Genomic DNA, 21,066 nt, shown 5'->3' with positions numbered 1-21,066 from the left:
AAAGAAATGCTCTATTTTCTATTATTTTCCATCTCTTCTCACAGAACAGGAGCATGCTGCATCTCTGTAATGTAATGCTGTCATTTGATATTAATTTAACATTATAATTTGATAATTTCAGTGTAATAAAAAATAAAAACGAATTAAATGAAAAAAAATAATTAAATGAAATAAATACTTAAAGAAGTAAAAGTAAAATTGATGAAGAGAAAATGCTTCACATTAGCCTAAAGATCGTGTAGTTGAACATGACTAGTTGGCTTTTTTGGGAGATGAAGGTAAGTCAGAACACATGTTTTATGCTAATAGTAAGTGTGTCTTGATTTATTTGGCACTACGTGTGTTTGGCTGTAAAAGCGCACCTACAAGTGTTTCTCTAAACAGGCGCTTGTCAGATTTTCTCCAGATCATCATTTATTTCATTTAAATTCATTTTTTTGTAAAATAATGCATTATTTAGACCTATGTCGTCTGGAGTGTGTCCCAGACCGCAATATGAAGTGGTTTGAGCGATTGGATTAATATCAGATCAGAAAAAATCGAATGAAGTGAGCAGGTGTAAACAGCCTTATAACACGGACGTGACGGGATCAGCGCCTTTTGGTAAAGCCTTTATCGGACAGTTATTTTCCAAAAATGTATTGGAACAGCAGTCAAAAAATAAATAGGGCAAGGGAGGTCTTGTACGAGACAAATCAATAACGGCAAATTTACAGGACGCCCCGGCTAATGCGGTCAGCCTAGAACCTGAACGGGACCGATTCTCATCTGTTAGGAAGTAACGTCAGCCTTACCCTGTTTGCCAGTCATTTTGAACATATGTTCAATATATTGGGCCAATGACGCTGCTGCCTGCTTTCTCTTCGTCTGTCTTGCTCTTTTCGACCCAAGTTATTCACTATGGATGTCGCATCATAGATTCAAATGTCAGTTAGTTACCGCTCGGTTATGTCACGTGACTCGCGTCGCATTAATGTGGCTTTGATGCTTCACAGGATTCAAATTACTGGCCCTAATTATTTAAAATACATTTATTACAAAACAATAATAAAAAATACTCAAAATAATTAGACAAATTCTGGACCTTTTGGTCGTCGTTTGAACGCTCTACATGGAGGGCACCTATAATTATTTTCTGTTTAAAATGCGTCGAATGACAAAAGGGGATAAAATAAACTTGTTCTAATTAAAAAACTTTAAAAAAATGTAATTAACTATATACAGTATAACCAATTATTTTCAAGAGGCCAATCAGCTTTCAGTAAAACTTCCTTGCGTCATCACCTTTATTAGTAGGAGAGAAATCTTTACATTTCTCTAAAGTTTCGCGGAAATTCAAGTGAATAAAGTTTTTAAAACAGCACCAAACAAACGAGCTCATCTAAGACGTGGGCGATGATGATATTTTCCATTCGTGAAATCTACAGGCATCATTTACTGCTTTCAAAATAATTATTGGATTATTTTGTGAGGAACATATTTATTATTATTTACGCTAAATATGAGATTATTGACGATTCAGGCTAAAGCATCGCATTATGAAAGGTCATGTTACTAACTTCTCTGACGTCACTTCTCGCGTAAAATTATTTATTTATTAAAATAAATCTTAAAATTATTCCGGAATTTTATATTTCATTACATTACATTTCTTTCTAATTTCATTACAATTTTTTTTGATGCGCTTTTATTTTAATTGATATAGCAACGCGTGTTGATATAAATTCTGTCTGCATATAAACACCAAATCAAACCCATTGGTTGAGAGACGAGGCGAGTTTGCCGAGCATTTCTGTGCGGATCCTGAGATTTCTGAAGCTGTTCGAGGATTTCTGAGAGAAAACTAAGTATAAAGAGCACAACTTCTTAAATCAGTTTTTATTTCAGTTCTTTTCTGATTGTTTCTTTAAACATTTGTTTTGTTGTACTTTTTTGATTTTCATTTCGTTTTGTTCTTATTTTTTCTTTAATTTACTTTGTTTTAAAATTTTTCATTTTCTTTATTTTATTGTTTTATTGCAGGTTGGAGCCTCAAAGCCACATAAGGTGACGTAAGTCACGTGACATAACTGAGCGGTAACTTTATTTGACATTACAATTTTGGAAAACGTCCGTGTTGTGAGGCTGAGGCTCTTTACACCTGCTCACTTCATTATGATCTGATATTAATCCAATCGCTCAAACCACTTCAGATTGCGGTCTGGGACACACTCCAGACGACACTGGGCAGGTCTAATTAATGTATTCTTTTACACAAAATCAGTTTAAATGAAATAAATGATGATCTGGAGAAAATCTGGCCTGCGCCTGTTTAGAGAAACAATTGTAGGTGCGCTTTTACAGCCAAAACACGTAAAGTGCCAAATAAATCAAGACACATTTACTATTAGCATAAAACATGTGTTCTGACTTTCCTTCATCTGCCAAAAAAGCCAACTAGTCATGTTCAACTACACGATCTTTAGGCTAATGTGAGGCATTTTCTCTTCATTCATCATTTTTACTTTTATTTCTTTAAGTGTTTAATTTTCATTTTATTATCATTTTATTTCACTTAATTCGTTTTATTTTTATTACACAGAAATGATCAAATTAGAATGTTCAATTATTATTAAATGACAGCTGTTGTTTAACACAAAACAATGAATAAAGAGTCCACCACCAAAAGCAGTCCATAAATCAACACGTTTTAAATAGAGTTTTATATAATGAGTCAAATCCACTGATAATGATAATATTTTAGCGATAATATAATGATTGTCATTAGTGAATTTTACTTATTTACAAGAGAGGCATAAAAAGGGCAGGACATTATTATAATTATTATTGTTTTATTTTGTTTTATTATTCAGATGGACAATTTAAAGTGAGGTTATTTGTGCGATCCAGTTTGTTATTTGCCTAATAAATCATAAAACATTTTTTCTTTCTCTTGTGGACAAATAATTTATAGACTATTTTAGCCCAACCCTTCATATTTATTATTCAACCTTTTACACGTGAAGCAAAAAGGTCCACTTATTATTGACTGTGATATAAAACTTTAATACTTTAAAACTTTGCTGCTCGTACAGCTGCAGTTGATACTGATATTTCTGATAGAATTTTATTAATAATTACTGAAGCTTTCATGGCGGTATATGTCACATTTTATCTGTTATAAATTTATTCTCTGGCAAAAACAGCAACTGAGTTGTGGAGCTCAATAAAACTTAACCGAGCAGAGCGCCATCTTGGATGACCCCGCCCAGCTCACGTCACCGATGATGACATAAATAGAATGCCATTACGTCATAGGACAGAACAAGTTCAGAATTTCCTCAGAGTGACAAACGAACAACTACAGTGAACAGTGATTTAACGACTTTAGCGACTTGTTTTGCATCTCACATGGCAAATAACATGTCAGCTGTGTTTTTTACTCGAGTTAATTTGATTAAGCCTGTATTTGTCAACGATAATCATCAAAGTGACACAATGGCTTCTCCTACACCTCCAACCATGATGAGAAGCCCAACAGGTGAGATGAGAGTTTACAAAAAGGGTGTATTCCCACGCATTATTTAATAAAAAGTATAATATTAATAATATAATAACAATATATAATAATAATAATTAAGTTTCTCATTTCCACTCAACAGAAATTGTGGCTTGTTAACTTTACTGATAAAAACATTTTAATATTACTGTAATTTAAATCCTATGTGTAGACCTGCACAGTAATATTCTTAGTTTTTGATGGTGTGGAGGAATATTTGTTATATTTTAGCAAACTGAGTGAGAATATTATATTTAAGTCTTTATTTGTTCAAGCAGGGATGAATTAATACAATTGAGGTAAATTTGGTTTTATATTCACACATTCTGACTTTCTCCTTAATAATATAATAACAGAAAAATATTGTTTCAAATTCTAAATGGGGAAATCATATTAACAGCTAATGACTATTATCATATAACAGTGTTTACAGTCAACTAAATAGTGCTAATGTTGATTTGAAGTCATTCTTACATGCGATTTCAGACCCACTATTAAAATTAGCATGGTAAACAATATAGACACTGTTAAAAGAACAAATGTGCAACTATAAAACCAACTTTACCTCCATATTAATAAAGGTCTAGAGCTCTGTTTCTGTAACTGAAGTTCTGGAGTAAGACTTCTATTTTCAATTGTATTTCTAAGACTGATTGTTAAATGTTTAAAGTTATAATTTACTTACAGATTTCTCAACTGAAGCTCCAGAGCGAGAGAAATTGTTCACTTTGAGTTTGACGATTGCTAATGGAAGGCTGAAAAATGTTGATTTAGTTTCATTAGTTTTTGTGGCGAAGTGGTGCTTGATGAAGATGTAGATGTAGATGTAGCACCCACTGACAAAAAAAAGGCTACATAAATTTGATTAAACATTGTGATGGTGATTGTTAAATAGCTCAAACTACAACTGGTAAAACTCAGAATATTGACTCAAAATCAGTTATAATAGTTTGCATTTTGTGTGAGCAGGAGTAAAATGTTTATTTTTATTAAATAGTTGCTTCAGTTTTTAAACATTTTCTGTTATAATTGTACATTTATTATTGTTATTTCTTTTGTGTGATTATCTTTTATTTGTCTAATTTACAGCAGTTTGTCTATTTTAAACCTGTGGTTAAAGAGTTTTCTAATATTTCCCTGTTCATTTCCTTTATTTTAGGAAATCCAGAGAAAAGGAGGAAAGTAAATAATGCCTCTGCTTTCTTTAAGAGAGCATGGAAGGCTGTAAAGCGCCCTTTCCTTTGCTGTGACTGGAACAGAGTGGTTTCCTTTGAACCACAGTCGGATATGGATGATTTCGAGCATCTGCCTGTTCCAGGTCCCTCCAGGACCGTCACAGCACATGCGGACCCTGAGCCGGTGTGGCTGCCAGGCCAGGTCTGTGAAGATCTTCAGCCGTTAAGTGTTCCGGGCCCCTTCAGCATCAAGCAAATAGCAGATGTGCTGAATGCAGATCCGGCCCATCCAGAGTCCTCAAAGGCCCTCACAGATCATGTTGACCCTGAGCAGATGCGTCCGCTAGTCCAGGTCTGCGACCGTCTGGAGTCATTGGCTGTTTCAGGTACATCCAGGATCAAGCCAACGACCGTCGCAGATCATGTCGACCCTGAGCAGATGCGTCCCCCAGTCCAGATCTGTGAAGAACCTCAGCCGTTGAGTGTTCCGGGCCCCTCCAGCATCAAGCAAACAGCAGATCTGGCCCGTCCTGAGTCCCCAACAGCCCTGACAGGTTATGTTGATACTGAGCTGGAGTGTCTACCAGGCCAGATCTGGGAAGATCCTCAGCCAATCAGTGTCCATGGCCTCACCAATATTAAGAACATGACGGATGCAGATTCGGCCTGTCCTGAGTCGCCTTCGTCTGTTCAACACAACTCTAAAATGGATGGGACTGATGGTGAGTCGTCCTGAATTTGGTTCATTTTATTTCTGCCATCTGTTATTTTTATGCTTTGTTGTTTTTAGCTTGTAAATCAGACAGTGTCATTTGTTGTACTGTTGGTTGCGTATTAATTAGTAGCTGCAGCTCTGTTCATGGAGATGTTTCTGTTTGTTTTCTTCATTTTAGAAAAACCCAAGAAAGGAAGGAAAGGGAAAAGAGTCTCTGCTTTCTTCAAGAGAGTATGGAAGGCTGCAACGCGCCCTTTCCTGTGCTGTGACACAGATATAGTCCAGCAATTTACACCACAACCTGAACCTGAGCCAGAGCCAGAGTCAGAGCCTGAGCCAGAGCTGGAGCAAGCGTACCCTGAGGCAGTATGTCTGCCAGGCCAGGTTCCTGAAGAGTCTAAAGAGGCTTCTGGACCCACTCGTGGTAAGTCATCACTTCCTTCTATTTTCTGTAACACATAATAAATATAAATTAGTAATCAATTTACTCCAGCAATTCTGATGGACGTTACTGCTTTCAGCTCATTGCATTAAATCCAGATTTGAAGAATTTATTAGTGATTTATTTGATCCGTTTCATACCAGACAATCCAAGTAAATCTCGCTGCTCTTTTTCTGTGTTTCAGGATTTGATTTGTCTGATTTTGAAGTAGGAGCCGTGATTGGAGAAGGAGCTTTTGGCCAGGTGTTTGTGGCATCTCACAAACTTCGTAAAAGTGAAAAGGTAGAGAACTATTTTTTAAATTCAGTCAAAATTTTCATTCTGATTATTGAATATATTAAATTTCTTGGCTTTTATTTAATTTGTTGTTTTTTCTCCGCAGGTTGCCCTGAAGTTTATCAACAAGAATGAAGACAACCGTTATCTTGACATTGTAAGTTGAATAATTTAAACAACAGTGAAAATGTGCTGACCATTTACTCGTCCTTCACTTGTCCTGTACTTGTCTGGACCAATTTAAACTGAACTCAAAAGCAGATATGTTGGAATCAGGGAGCCACTGACTTCCATTGTAGAAAAATTTAAATACTTATGGAGTATGAAGTGCTTACTGGTTTTCAACATTAAAAATCTTCTTTTGTGTTCAGCAGAAGAAATAAACCCAGAGACAGGTTTTGAACACATGAATGTAGGGCTGTGGAGTTAATGAAAATTAGTTTAACATTAATGCAGATAAAAATGATCATTGTGTCATATCCCGGCCCCTTGTAAAGCAGTCTGCATTCATTTCTACACAAAGCTCAGTGTCACGTGGACATCAGTGGAATCATGTAGTGTGACTTTTGCAGCATGGGATGTGCTTGATTTATTAGAGTGTAGATACTTCATTCATGTCTTCAATAGTGCTGAAGAGACCTTGTGCTGTTGTGTGCATGTGCTTAGCCACAGAGACGGAAAGAACACACACATGTAGAGTCCTCTTTTAGCTTAAACTGCATGAGTAAATTCTCAAATACAAGCAAACATGTGTCAGAACATGGAGCTCAGTGATTATTTACTTAGTAAAGATTTTGTTTCTGTACTTTGTGCCATTCTGCTTTGGTAATATCGTTGAAATCTGTTTTTTTTTTTTTTCTAGGATGGTCATTCCACACCTGTGCTTGCGGAAGTGGCAATGATGCTTAAGTTGATGAATGCTCCGCAATGTCCAAACATCATCGAATTACACGACTGGATTGAGAATGAGAAAAACTTCATTCTCAGTCTGGAGTACGCAGAGTCATGCCAGACCTTGGATCAGTACATCAAAGATACATTGGACATTGGTGAAAAGCGAGCACGCCAGTTAATGCGTCAGTTGATTCAAGCTGTAAAGTTCTGCACTGAGCGTGGAGTTTTCCATGGAGATATCCACACGGAGAACATCCTGGTGACTCAACCCCGATTAGAGCTCAAATTGATCGACTTTGGTTGTGCTCAGCCAATTACCCACAAGCCTTTCAATAGCGATCAATATCTAGGTGAGTTGGCATTTTGTGTTAGTTTCTTTGCTCACAGTATTGTCTTATGAAATGATTGTATTCTAAAAATGTCTCTTTTATAGGAGTTATTTTCTGCACGCCACCTGAGGTTTTTAGGGATCCCACATTCTATGCTGACCCGGTAAACATCTGGACAATTGGCATTGTGCTGTATGAAATCTTGCATGCAGAATTGCCCTTTCGTGACGAAGATTCAGTAATGTTTGAATCCGCTGAGATACACCCCAGGTTATCTACAGGTAAGCAGACACCTCTGAACAATCTCAGCCTCAGTGACAGAGTAAAATATGTCAATCACAAGTAAAAAAGGATTAAATATAATGGTTACTGTAGATATTAAAGTTATTTCATTGTGGATGTTTTGTAATTTGATGTCGTAAGATTTAAACACGTTCATGAATCTTGAGTATGCAGACATATTTCACACTCTGTGTCACTTTTCAGCATGCCAGGACCTGATTTCCCAGTGTTTCATCCGATGTCCACTTCAGCGGCTGCAGTTACATCAGTTAGAAAAGCACCAGTGGTTCAATCTAACGACCCCAAATCTTATGGAGCTGTTAGACGCCAGGATGTAGAGGAACACACTGAGCACAAAAGTACATCTTCATTATTTCTTTGCTTCATGCTATTCCTGTTGTTTTCTCTTTTGCTCTTTTAGAGTCACAACTCTTATTTGACAGCCCTTCATATCACTGCTTAAATAACTTTGTGTTGTTTCTGATTGTTTTTTTTAATTTTAGAAAACACTAAAGAAGCGAGAAAGAGGAGAGCAGCATTTCCAGAAATTTCACAAGACTATTAAAGTTATTAATTACTCCCTCATGTCATTCCAAACCCCTAAGACCTTACTTTTCTTCAGTGTCAGTTCATGACGTGTGTTGATGAGAGCTCTGTCCTGCACTGTATGTGTGCCCACGCTTTGTTTAAATGAGAGGAAGTCGCGCAGGCCTCTGGGTTAAACGTCAGCAGTGCGACACACATACAGTGCACTGGTCTCTTCTGAACATGCGGTTTGAGGGTCAGAGAGCTCTCAGATTTCATCTCAAATGTTTTAATTTGTGTTCTCAATATGAACTAAACATGAATATGAACTAAGGACATGAGCTGAGTAATTAATGACAATAATGGTAATGAATGGTTCCTAGACCGCAGCTCTGCACAAGACCTTTGGCCACAGGAGAAATGGTCGTGCCCAACCGAGACTGGTTTCTCTCGAGGTTTTTTTCCTTCACTTTTGTCAAATGGTGAAGTTTTGTTCCTCGCCACTGTCGCCGCTGGCTTGCTTGGTTGGGACTTGTGGAGCTGCGCATCGATGGATTTGCTCTTCAGTGTTTGGACTTTCAGCAGTGACAATTAAACTACACTGAACTGAACTGAACTTCAACTGTGAAAACTGGACTGACACAGTTTTAATTTACTTCTATGTTAAGCTGCTTTGACACAATCCACATTGTAAAAGCGCTATAGAAATGAAGATGAATTGAACTGAATTAATGATGAAACTCCATCAGGAAATCCAGTGCTGTCAGTTTTCTCCTCTAAAGTGTCATCAAAGATCTGCTCAACTATTTTCTACCTCATAAATGAATCTGGTGTTCTGTCATAAGAGAGACTGATTGTTTTATAATTAAGTTTTCATGATTGTTTTGTAATTAATTGTTCTTTGAATTGTGTTGTGATGAATTGCTTTTATATATTGTTAATAATTCCAATAAAATCCTGTGAATCAAACTGAAGCTCTGATCATCATTTCTGTGAGTTTTCTAAATGACTCCTTACTCAATTAAAGAGAGAGTTCTCCCTAAACTATTTACTCAAGTGCTTCCAAACCGATGAGGTTCTTTCCTCTGTTGACCACTGAAGATACAAATCTGAAAATCTGTAACCATTGAAGTCCACAGTAGGAAAACAAATACAATGGAAGTCGATAGGGTATATGCCAAAGCATGTTAATAGGACTTTGAATTTGTGAGTAACCTGGGTTATTTGCTTTCAGTCAACTGTATGCACATGAAAAAATCTGGACATTTAAGGTCAGTTTTCTTTCAAAATCAGCGACCTCCACTGGCTGAGTGATATCCGATATAAAATGGGTCTCAGATTGTACAAGAAGCACTGAATTAAATTACATTTTCCCTGCCATGTCTTTATAATATGAGCATTTATTTTGCCCCAGTATATTCAATGGAGCTGCGCTAGCCTGCTGATTCTGACAGGTACATGCAAGTAAAAAGCTTTTTGTTTCGTTTTACTCTTGAGCAACTAAATGAATGCCAAAGTTTATTTAACTGAATGTATTTTAATTACATTACAACATCCATGCTGTAAAAGGAACCGTGTAAATTAGAAAAAAATAAAAATAAAATCCCAATAACAGGTCATCGGAAGTTTATCAGTATGGGAAAAACACTAGCTCGGCATATACCCTATAGTTACAGGTTTCCAGCATTTTTCAAAATATCTTCTTTTGTGTATAACAGAAGAAAGAAACTTATAGTAAGGGCTGAGTAAAAGATGACAGAATATTCATTATTAGCTGAAGGAATCTCTTTAACAAACCAGTAGTGCCATATACTATGTTTACTATGATTTAACACTAATTTGTGGAGTCTGTTTAGCCAAATGGAACCACAGAGAAGGTTTTACTGTTAGACAATATGTTGTTTTATACTACAATATCATATACTAATACAACAAATATTTCCCCCCTGGTCAAGATTGCAGACCACCCTTTGAGACTGTTCAAACTTTGACAATCTAAGTTTAAAGCAACAGTTTAGACTTGAGTAACTGGACTGTGTTTGACAGCTTTCATGAATACGACTCCAAGAGAAGGTCCTGAATACCTGAGGTCTACTGTTTAGATGCCAAGCAGATACACTGCATAGGTCAAACATTGGCAACACAAGCAGCTCTGGGTTCAGGCGTGGAAGAACAGTCTCATGATGATCTTGGTAAGATTTGGGCTGTCGCTTGTAGCAGCAGCTGTTCTGCTCAGTTACTGCCATCACAAGCTGTCCAGTTCCTGTCTGTTCTTCATTGTCCAGCAACATCAAGACAAAATCTACAAAAATAATAGATAAAAGAGAAACATGTCCAAACATTATTGAAAGAAACACAAGACACCAGTCAATTACATTACAGCAACTTTTAGAAGTAACAACAATAACTTTTAAATACATTTCTGTCCTCAATTTAAATGTAAAGGAATAAGGAGAGCAATAGTGCTCAAAATAAATGAAGAGATTTATACGTCCTCCTTGTTTATTTGTGTATCACTACTGACAGATATCTAGTCAAATGTTACTTGCAGTTCTTCAGTCTTGCAGTAGCCAAAAATACACTGTATGAGTCAAAATGAGTGATTTTACTTTTATGCTGAAAATCATTAGAAGTAAAGATCATATTACATTAATATATATATATAAATTTAAATCAAATTGGCTTGTTACTCAATTTAGATTTATAATAAAACAATTTTCCTATCTTTGTTACTAAACATTAAAAAATTATTGCTGAATATTATTGTAACTTTTCCCAAACTGGAAATAATAGTCCATGACATGACAGTCAGGTCAGATTAAAAATCTGACAGATGCTGTTGTAGGCCAGATGCTGTTGCTGTTATCAGCCGTCTACCCGGAGGTACCAATGACCTATTATCCTACTAAAATAATCCGTGACAGAAGTTCACTCAAAAGTGAAAGTTCTTTCTGTCTTTAATTACTAACAGTCCCGTCATTCCTACTACTTTCACAACATAAGTTTTGATATTTTACCCTATAAAAATGCAATGAAATTATCAAAATTGTGAAATTAAAGCAATAGTGCAGACATCTGGGGCCTTATGTATCAACGCTGCATACGCACAAAAACTTTGCGTACGCCAGGTTTCACGCTCACGTTTGGATTGGATTTGGATTTACTAATGATGAAATGAACATGGGAATGTGCGCAGGTACACATTAATTTCATGCCTGGCGTGCGCACATTTCTTGTGTGTGTTTGTTTTATTTCCATTGACAACTCCTAGAGGCTAAATTGCACTCAACAAAGTGTCTTTGAGCCGTGCAATGACAGCTGTATGAGACGGGTTCATCAGCATGTCTAGCAGGTATCTTTAGTAAGGTTTCCATACCATAGGTGACCAGCCAAACATTAAAGCGCAATTTGCAGTGGTCGCCGTTATATATGCTATAAAGGCGCCATCTGAAGATGATTTGCATACGTGAATCAGTAAGGGACTAAGCCGACAAGAAAATGAATGAACGAACGAATGAATCAGAAACATTTCCATTTAATAAATGTGCAAATAAAATATGATGCACAGACTTATTAATGATTCCTATTATTCTTCCTTGTGATGAAGAGCATCGGCAAAATCTGATATGTAGCGCGGGGGGAGGGGGGGGGTATAAGTTCATCAGACGCTGGATTCAAACCGAGTTCATGCTCGATAGCGTCAAAACATGTTGCCATGCGTATTACGAGCTGCGCCACTTACACTGTTAAAGATGCTACAATATTGTACACCGATACATCACATTATTACTTTTTTTAATCCACTCAGTGCGATGGTCAGACCCAATTGGGTTAACCACAGCAGCTAAACTCTCCCACTCTATTTTTTTCTTTTGTTATTAAATTCCGGAGAACAAACTTGCAAATAACACCGTTTATCTCCGGTCTACCTCCAAAAGCGGCATCTCCGAATCACATTATGTTCAAAGTTTCTCTTTTTGCTTGCTTTTGCCATTATTTTTTGGTGGGTTTTGCCAAAGTAGAGTCATTAGCATATTCATACGGGGAAGGAGGCAGGGAGACAACTGCCTGTAATTTTCACATTCGTTTTACAGTTAGGGATCAGGTCTATTAGAGTAACCTAATAAAAATGTTTTGTTGGACACTGCACAGTAGTCTACACTATAATCAATACTATAATTTATTATTTTCATTATTATTAAAACTTAACTATACAATTGATAAAACACAAAACCTTTTTTAATGTTTGCTTTCATTTTGACATCGCTAAAAGTTCTAGTAAGAAACATCCCATTATGCTGCAGCAGTCTCACGTTAAAAATACCTTTTGAGTTTAAAAATGATTAGCCTGCGAACAGTGGCGCACGCACCGCGGGGGGGCCCCGCGTGATTAGGGGGCCCCACGTCGTCGCGATTTTTAATAATTGAAAATCCAGGAACCGCAATAATCAAACTCTTGGGAACAACTGTGGTCGGAACCAAAGTTTACAGGTCTGTGTTCTCTGAACTCCGCTCAGGCGGTGGACTACTTCATTCTGATTGCTTGCCGCCGAACCGCGTCATAGCCAATGAAGACGCGCCGCTGTTTCTCGCCGCCGGTTCTCGTTAAAAAATGAATGACCTGGCTACTTTGACGCTCTCGCCGCTTTCGGTTTGTGATCGCTCCTCAGTTTGTGAAGGATTCCCCGCGTAGTCACGCCACTCCGCCTCCTTTCCCCGCTCCTCAATTTGTGACATAGATATATACACTAGATATCGCATAGGGACCCTGAGCATGCGTCTATAGCGCCGCCACATTGGTACAGTGCTCCCAGGACAACTGTCATTGAACCGCACTAGTCAAGACAGTGTTATTACGTGAAGATGCGGGACTTTAGCGCTGTCTACGAGTGTAGTAACGAGCAAACAAAGAAAACAAAGCACAAAGGCAGAACATTTCATAGGATTAAGTTTTTTTACGTTTTTGTATGTTTTGAAATTTGTGCTAAACAGGTCACGTTATTGATAATAATAGCTATAGTCACTTACTGCATTCACCATAAGGCAAAGTAGCACCAACTCGCACTAAACACTCGGTTTATGCTAGGTTTGTTGAATAAATCAGCAAACAATGCAAAAGAAATATGACAAAGAGATGCTGCGCTGCCAGAAACTTGTATTATTGTCGGCTAGTGAACGAGTCGTTCATAACGGAGATTCAAACGAATCGCTCCCTCCGTCAGTATGAGAAGTGAAAGCAGGAGAAGTGTATTTCAGCACATGATTGGATCAAATTTAACAGGGAGAGTGAATAGTACATTTCCATACACACAAACACAAGCTTTTTGTCAGGAATGCCCGTGCGATAAGTGATCCATCAATGTAGAAAAGTGATGTCAAATAAAAATTTTCATCATTAAAAAAAAATGCATACTAACATCCAGGAAAACTCCCGATCATAGACATATGTGTATATGTGTATATCTATGTGTATATCTATGTCCTACACCCCCCCCCCCCGGCTTTAACTGGGGGCCCCGTCGGTGATCCCTGCAGGGGGGCCTCCGCATTTTGCGCTACGCCACTGCCTGCGAAGTCAAGTTTACAGTGTTTTAAATTAAATAGGTAGTGCATGAGTAAAGGGGATTTGCCACATCAACCTCTCATATGCGCTGCAGGTAGGCTAAACGATGACCTTTAAAAATATATATGCAATACAAAACTTTAAACATTTATGTTTTTTGGAGTAAAACGGAAAGAAATAAGGAGTAAAATATAAATTAAACCACTGGTCTGGCACTGATACTTTATTGTTTGTAGCGAGAAGAAAAAAAAAAAGATGACAACCCGGCTGGGGAGACGGCGATAACATTGATTATCTGTTCTTCAGAAAAGATCACGACATTGTGAGGCGTTAATCATACAGCGCAGTTTGTGTTTAGGATCATTAATATAAACTAAAATTAATTCTCTCTCTAGACTTTGTTTTACTGCGCAATATGGCTTATTGCATGTACAAATCCGATTATGAAGAATGATTAAGAGCTTGCATTTTTTATTGCATCCTTTTCGCCAGTTATTTTATTTATCTTTTTTTTTTTTTTAAGTGGTGAGTACATTATTTACTGGCAAAAATGTTCCTCCCGTATCATCAACAAATAAAGTAGCCTACCTAAGTTAATTGACCTTTTATGTAAAATTTAAGGAATAACTTATTACTTAATTAAATATTAATTAATAAAACATCCGTATAAACATACGCGTTCATTTTTTTTACTTTCGTTAATAAAACAACATAATACTGTTTATAAATATTGTAGTTATGTAACAAATATGGCCGACCAGACACATAATTATTTTGCTTTTTATTCCACAACCGAGCCAACTTTTGCCCAGGGAAGACTCGAAACCTGATCTTAAGGAATTTATGACCCAAAGGAATGTGCTCACAGCACAGCACAGCACAGCACAACTGAATTGAACAGGATTTTCTTAAGCTCCTTGCTTAAGACTGATGTTTTAATGTAAACTTTACTCTATGTTTAATCATGCGTTTTGCAACGTTTTCCTTGCTCCTGTATCAATATTATAGGTTTTAATACTTCTGTATACAATGTTTAACTGTACTGAAGCTAAGCAAGCTCTTAAAACTGTTCATGTTTAGTCTTGTCGTAAAGCTTACTTGCTGTACTAATTGATCGTTGACATTTCATGGTAATACGAGTGCAATATATTAGCATTTTAAGAGACTTTAACATTTCTGCCCTTATTTGCATAAAATTTGCCTATGCAAATTCCTTTGCCTCGAACAAAGCACCATAAACCCATGTTTTAAGGAAGTTAGTTTCTAATTGGTCAACTTTCCATTGAGGGTGGATCCGAACCCGCCCTATATAAGCTTGGGACCAAAGCTACGCCTCTCGCTCTTGAACCCCTCTCGCTCTTTAACCAACCTTCTCTCTGCCCTGAAGCTCTCTTGATCCCGGCTCTCTGCTTTGAAACATTTGCTTTGAAACCTCTTCAAACTCTCTGCAACTTCTTCAGAAAGAACTCCTCTCTCAACTCTCTTCTCTAAAACCTCATCATCTGCAACGACCCAAGAACGAGACCTAAGCAGAGAAACCTCCATGAAGCCAGGCAGAGACCCAGAGGGAAAGGGTTAATCGCACAGCTCGGACCTTCGTCACTTTCTTTTCGTTATTTCCCATGGAGAGTCTAGTTAAGTTAGTGCGTCGCAAAACAGTGGCCAGCACAACTGGCCCCTGTTGCCGCTTCAACTTCAAACACCGACTCACCCCACTACAACCCTCGCGAGAACAAAGGGACAACCAGCAGAACCACGTGCTCAACCAAGGGAGCTCCTTACATCACATGGACGCACGCAAGTAGATTTCAATCTCAACTGATGTAGACTAAATGCAACTCTAAAAAACCCTAGAATGGTTATATTGAATTTAAGTGTTTGGTTTCGCTTGTGTTATTAAATAGCTTTAACTTATTGAAACCGTATAATAATGATTAAATGTTACATTTTTAAGAACTTAACAAATAGCCTAAATGACACTTTAATCAGTAATAATATTAATAGTAATAATTATAAGTAAAAAAAATATTAGCCTAACGGTAACAATACAAGTCAGATGTTTCAAAAAACAGAGTACGTTCTCTCCACCTTTTGTATTCATATTTGAAATTATTTGCCAGAAAAACTGACATGTTGAATTTGCCCGGTTTAAGTGAAGAATGGGGTTATAAGGTTTCCAGCAATACACGTTCAGACGGTGTGCTTGTAGCGCAAATGCACAGATAGGCTACTTTTTCACAACCATGCAAGAGAGGGTTTCTTGCTTCTGTTCCGCCGCCCGCATTTCTTGGAAAGCAGGTTCTCTACACTGCGGAGCAGCTCGTTCTTAACTAGTTACCAAATATGTTTCTCCATTTCTCATGAATGTCTTCCATTTATCACTTTCTCTTTTGTATCTGGACAATTTTGGAAATGCCTCAGCGATATTTGACTAACTAGCTGGTCGTTTGCGTTTTTTATAAGACAGGAGTTGATTATAGCCTACGTGGCTTTTTTTCCCTCGCCGCTGTCAATCGCCACTGGCTTGCATGGTTCGGGACCCATGGAGCTATGCATCGATGGATTTGCTTTTCAGTGTTTGGACTCTTAGCAGTGAATATTAAAACACACTTTAATACTTAGAAAAAAAAACCCTGCAAAAAGCTTATTCCAAATTAATTGGGATCACCTTTCTCGGTCGGCACGAATCCAAAATGTTCCCAGATGTAAGATTTTGTTTTCTAACAAGATTCATGGTTGAACTTGAATTTGCTGAATCGCGCCTAATGTTATATGCTAATAGACATGTAATACTTGGCAACATAACGGTATTTTGTCTTTTAAAGTGCGTGACATCACGTACTACCAATGGACAATGGCAATGGACAACCGCGGTGGTGACACGGTTGTCACCGAGACCGTCACAGCCCTAAGTAGGAGGTGTTGGAGGTGCTGGTGGCTGGTGTTATTGGCTGGTGAACAGTAGGAGGTGTTGGAGGTGCTGGTGGTTGATGTTACTGGCTGGTAAGCAGTAGGAGGTGTTGGAGGTGCTGGTGGCCGATGTTATTGGCTGGTGAGCAGGAGGAGGTGCTAGTGGCCGATGTTACTGGCTAGTGAGCAGGAGGAGGTGTTGGAGATGCTGGTGGCCAATGTTATTGGCTGGTAAGTAGGAGGTGTTGGGAGGTGCTGGTGGCCGATGTTACTCGCTGGTAAGTAGGAGGTGTTGGAGGTGCTGGTGGCCAATGGCATTAGCTGGTGAGCAGGAGGAGGTGTTGGAGGTGCTGGTGGCCGATGTTATTGGCTGGTGAGAAGGAGGAGGTGTTAGAGGTGCTGGTGGCTGATGTTATTGGCTGGTGAGCAGGAGGAGGTGTTAGAGGTGCTGGTGGCCGATGTTGTTGGCTGGTGAGCAGGAGGAGGTGATAGAGGTGCTGGTGGCCAATGTTATTGGCTGGTGAGCAGGAGGAGGTGTTAGAGGTGCTGGTGGCCGATGTTATTGACTGGTGAGCAGGAGGAGGTGTTGGAGGTGCTGGTGGCCGATGTTATTGGCTGGTGAGAAGGAGGAGGTGTTAGAGGTGCTGGTGGCCGATGTTGTTGGCTGGTGAGCAGGAGGAGGTGATAGAGGTGCTGGTGGCCAATGTTATTGGCTGGTGAGCAGGAGGAGGTGTTAGAGGTGCTGGTGGCCGATGTTATTGACTGGTGAGCAGGAGGACGTGATAGAGGTGCTGGTGGCTGATGTTATTGGCTGGTGAGCAGGAGGAGGTGTTAGAGGTGCTGGTGGCCGATGTTGTTGGCTGGTGAGCAGGAGGAGGTGATAGAGGTGCTGGTGGCCGATGTTATTGACTGGTGAGCAGGAGGAGGTGATAGAGGTGCTGGTGGCCAATGTTATTGGCTGGTGAGCAGGAGGAGGTGTTAGAGGTGCTGGTGGCGGATGTTATTGGCTAGTGAGCAGGAGGAGGTGTTAGAGGTGCTGGTGGCCGATGTTATTGGCTGGTGAGCAGGAGGAGGTGTTAGAGGTGCTGGTGGCCGATGTTATTGGCTGGTGAGCAGGAGGAGGTGTTAGAGGTGCTTGTGGCGGATGTTATTGGTTGGTGAGCAGGAGGAGGTGTTGGAGGTGCTGGTGGCCGATGTTATTGGCTGGTGAGCAGGAGGAAGTGTTGATGGCTGTTATTACAGAGTCTTCACTCTTTCCAATATTTTATCTCACCTTCAAGATCTAAAGAACCCTGATAATTTGCCATCATGCAGCAAGACCACATCTGATTGAGAGTGTCTGCTAAAGTGAGGGGAACAGTGGAATCCTAAATGTGGTACTCTTTAACTCGTCTGATTGCATGTTCAACAAGTATGCAAAGTCTGGCAATGGCCTGGGTTCTTTCAGTTTCCGCACAGCTAAACTGATCAAAGTGCTTATAAGGGGGGATGGTTAATTTTGCAATAACATCCTCCAACAACTTCCCAATGAGGAAGCCTTTATCCGCCATCACCTCATCACCTTGCTCCAGTAAGCCCTTATTCCAGTAAGATTCCTGACTGCTTGGTCAACTCCTTGTCTGAAATAGCGCCAGTAAAATAGCTTTGATACAAATGTGATTGTACCACAGGGTGCCACTCCAATTAAACCTTTTAAGGTGGTATGGGACTTGTAGGCTGAGCAAGTTTCAAAGTCGAGGGTAATTGCCTCTGGGCATTCACATCTTAACTCTGTGCAGTCAATAATGATCCTCTCATTTTGGCAGTACCGCTGAAATTTCACAGGCATTGTCCGTCGCACCTGCTCCTGGGTCATCCAGATTTTAATTGATCCCAACACAAGGTACAAGTAGTTTGACCATGTTATTACAATGTGACTCACTGTAGAAGTGCTCACTTTAAACATTTCAGCCAAAACTCTCTCTCTAAGACCAACAGCAACACGCAGGCGAAACATGAAAAACTCATCAATGAGTTGCATCTTGTGCTTGGCATCACAACCTTTTCCCCTGCAGTTGAAATTCCAATCCTCTTAGCTTTGGAAAAGTACACAATATAGGATGCTGATAGCTCAATAGATCTCCGAAAAACAAAAAAGATGTTTTTGTTTGGAAACCTCGTGAAGTACTTGAAGTCTTCATCAGACACGCACCATGTATCTAGCAGGGCTCAAGAGATAGTAAGGCTTGTCACCAGTTCCTCCAGCTCCTTTATTTTTTTCCAGTGCCTTATCAACAGCACCTAATTTTTAAAAAAGTGTATACGGTAAATGTTAAACATGAAAATGTATTATTGGGGAACATTTCTCATAAAGCTAAAAAAATTGGTATTTTATTATTACAGTTTTGTGCAATTTTACAATATAAACCATGACTGTAAATACTTAATTAAATTATTGTACTGTTCAATTCAATTATTATACATTTGTTTTCAACTTTACATATCTTTGCTGTCCCCTATCAGTGTATGTGAATATTCCCCAACATTGCAATATTTGCATGTGACGTTAAATGAACTGTTTACTCCAATCTGGCAATTATTTCATAATTAACTCACCCTCAGGTTTTTCCAAGCCTGTATTTATTTATTTATTTGTCTGAACACTACAGAAGAATTGGGTATTTTGAAGAATGTCAGTAAACAAATAGACATTAAATCCGATTTACTACTATAATTGATGCATTACTGACATTCTTACAAATTTGCCTTTGTGGAAAAACTGGGCATGAGTATATAATGACGATTTTAATTCTGAACTATGCCTTTAATTAAAATGCCTGAAATGAGTGGTTCAGGTAGTTTAAAGCAGAAATGACGAAAATGTTATAAGTAAGGTTAAATGTACTAATGGTAAGTTACGCATTTTAGCTGGAATTACTAAAATAGTAAAGTAACGTTTATGCAACACATTACCAATGCTCCACGACATAACTATGCTAGTAATTTCATATTGCTAAATATAATGTAATATACTTTCTGTTTAACTAACAATTAATTACTGTGATATCACTCTTGACGGTGGCGTTTTTAAAATTATTGTATTAATGTGCTGCTGCACTCACCCGGAGAAGGGTGGCTGTTGTTATCGTGCCCCTGCCCCTGCAGTGCCACATCAACACACTCCATTTCAACGGATTTCTCCCACTGCTCATAGCTGACCGTGTTTTTCGCAGTCCTCGTCTGGCGCGATTTAACCTCTCCATAGTTGTTACATGAAAACTTTGAAGGCACAGCCTGTGGTGTAAGAAATTTGCGACCGGACTGTGGATGGACGCGAACTTCATCCTCCGTTAAATGCAGAGCACACACAAAAGTGCTGCCCTTCCTCACAGTTAACTAAATTCCACCCCTCATCTCTCCAAATAGCTCAAATCCAACGCCTCTTAATAGTTTGATTGCTGGGAAAGCTATGAAATGACAAATATGGTTGTTTCTTTTTGGAAATAGAACAAAAACGTACGCTGCAAGATTGGTTACTTTTATTCTTCTACCGGAACAAAGTTTTCCCTACTTCCGGTCTCGATCGCCATTTAAAAAAAAAAAAACTTAAATGGTTTTCTGCAATGTTTTCTCAAACAGTTTGAGTTAACTAATTGGGTTTACAGAGTATGTAATGTCCTCTTGCATTTATTGACTGATTAAAGATGAAGCAATTTTCTCTGGAATATATTTCTGGTGAATTTGAAGAGGGCAGTCTTGTTCTTGGCTGTATAATGTAAATAGATACATGTCAGAAGGAGCCCACTTGCCCCCAAAATAGATCCAGTAGATCTGTCATAGACCATGGCTTTAACAACCATGTTTAATTATAAATTAAACTTAATAAATAATACATACATAATAAATATATAATAAATTATACATAATAAATTATATATTTAATTAAACATAGTATATAAACTGAATATACTAAGTTATACACACATATATTATTTGTGTTGATATCAGCAAATGTTTAGAGTATTGGTAACTTAAACATTTTAAGTTCAGTTATCAAATCGAGTTCAGTTAATAGAACAAATTAAGTCCAATTAGAACTATATAGCTACTCAAATGGCTTGGTATTGCTTCAAACATTAGATTTAAGCAAACACAAAAATATAATTAATCAATTCACAACTCATTAGGTTTGAGTTCTGCTTAATATAATCAGTTTATGAGTTACCATAACTCATTTTCATTAGGTCAAAGTAGCGTTTTTTTAAATTCTATGTTAAACTAACTTATTTCATTTGGTGATTTTCACTGTCAGGTTTTACATTGTAGAGCTGCCAGCAATCAACTTAAATAACTAATATCAAAATGTATTTTTTTTTTTTGTGCACAAACATTGCACTCCACTTACCATTAGGAAATTAAAGTGACGCAACTGAATGCT

General features: G+C 38.2%; 1 protein-coding gene across 1 annotated transcript; it reads left to right on the top strand.

Annotated features, from left to right (window-relative positions):
* The first annotated feature begins 2,045 nt into the window (after positions 1-2,045).
* Positions 2,046-10,664, top strand: LOC141385699 (uncharacterized). The gene is made up of 9 exons (XM_073951726.1): positions 2,046-3,520; positions 4,698-5,435; positions 5,607-5,852; positions 6,055-6,152; positions 6,253-6,303; positions 7,009-7,390; positions 7,474-7,650; positions 7,856-8,010; positions 8,155-10,664. Exons 1-8 carry the CDS (start codon positions 3,391-3,393, stop codon positions 7,987-7,989), a joined length of 1,956 nt encoding a protein of 651 aa, XP_073807827.1. The 5' UTR covers positions 2,046-3,390; the 3' UTR covers positions 7,990-8,010; positions 8,155-10,664.
* The last annotated feature ends 10,402 nt before the right edge of the window (positions 10,665-21,066 follow it).

This window comes from Danio rerio, chromosome 1, assembly GCF_049306965.1.
Source record: "Danio rerio strain Tuebingen ecotype United States chromosome 1, GRCz12tu, whole genome shotgun sequence".
Lineage (NCBI taxonomy): Eukaryota > Metazoa > Chordata > Actinopteri > Cypriniformes > Danionidae > Danio > Danio rerio.
The sequence above is the reverse complement of the archived record's forward strand: the minus strand, read 5'-3'. Positions and strand labels throughout refer to the sequence as shown.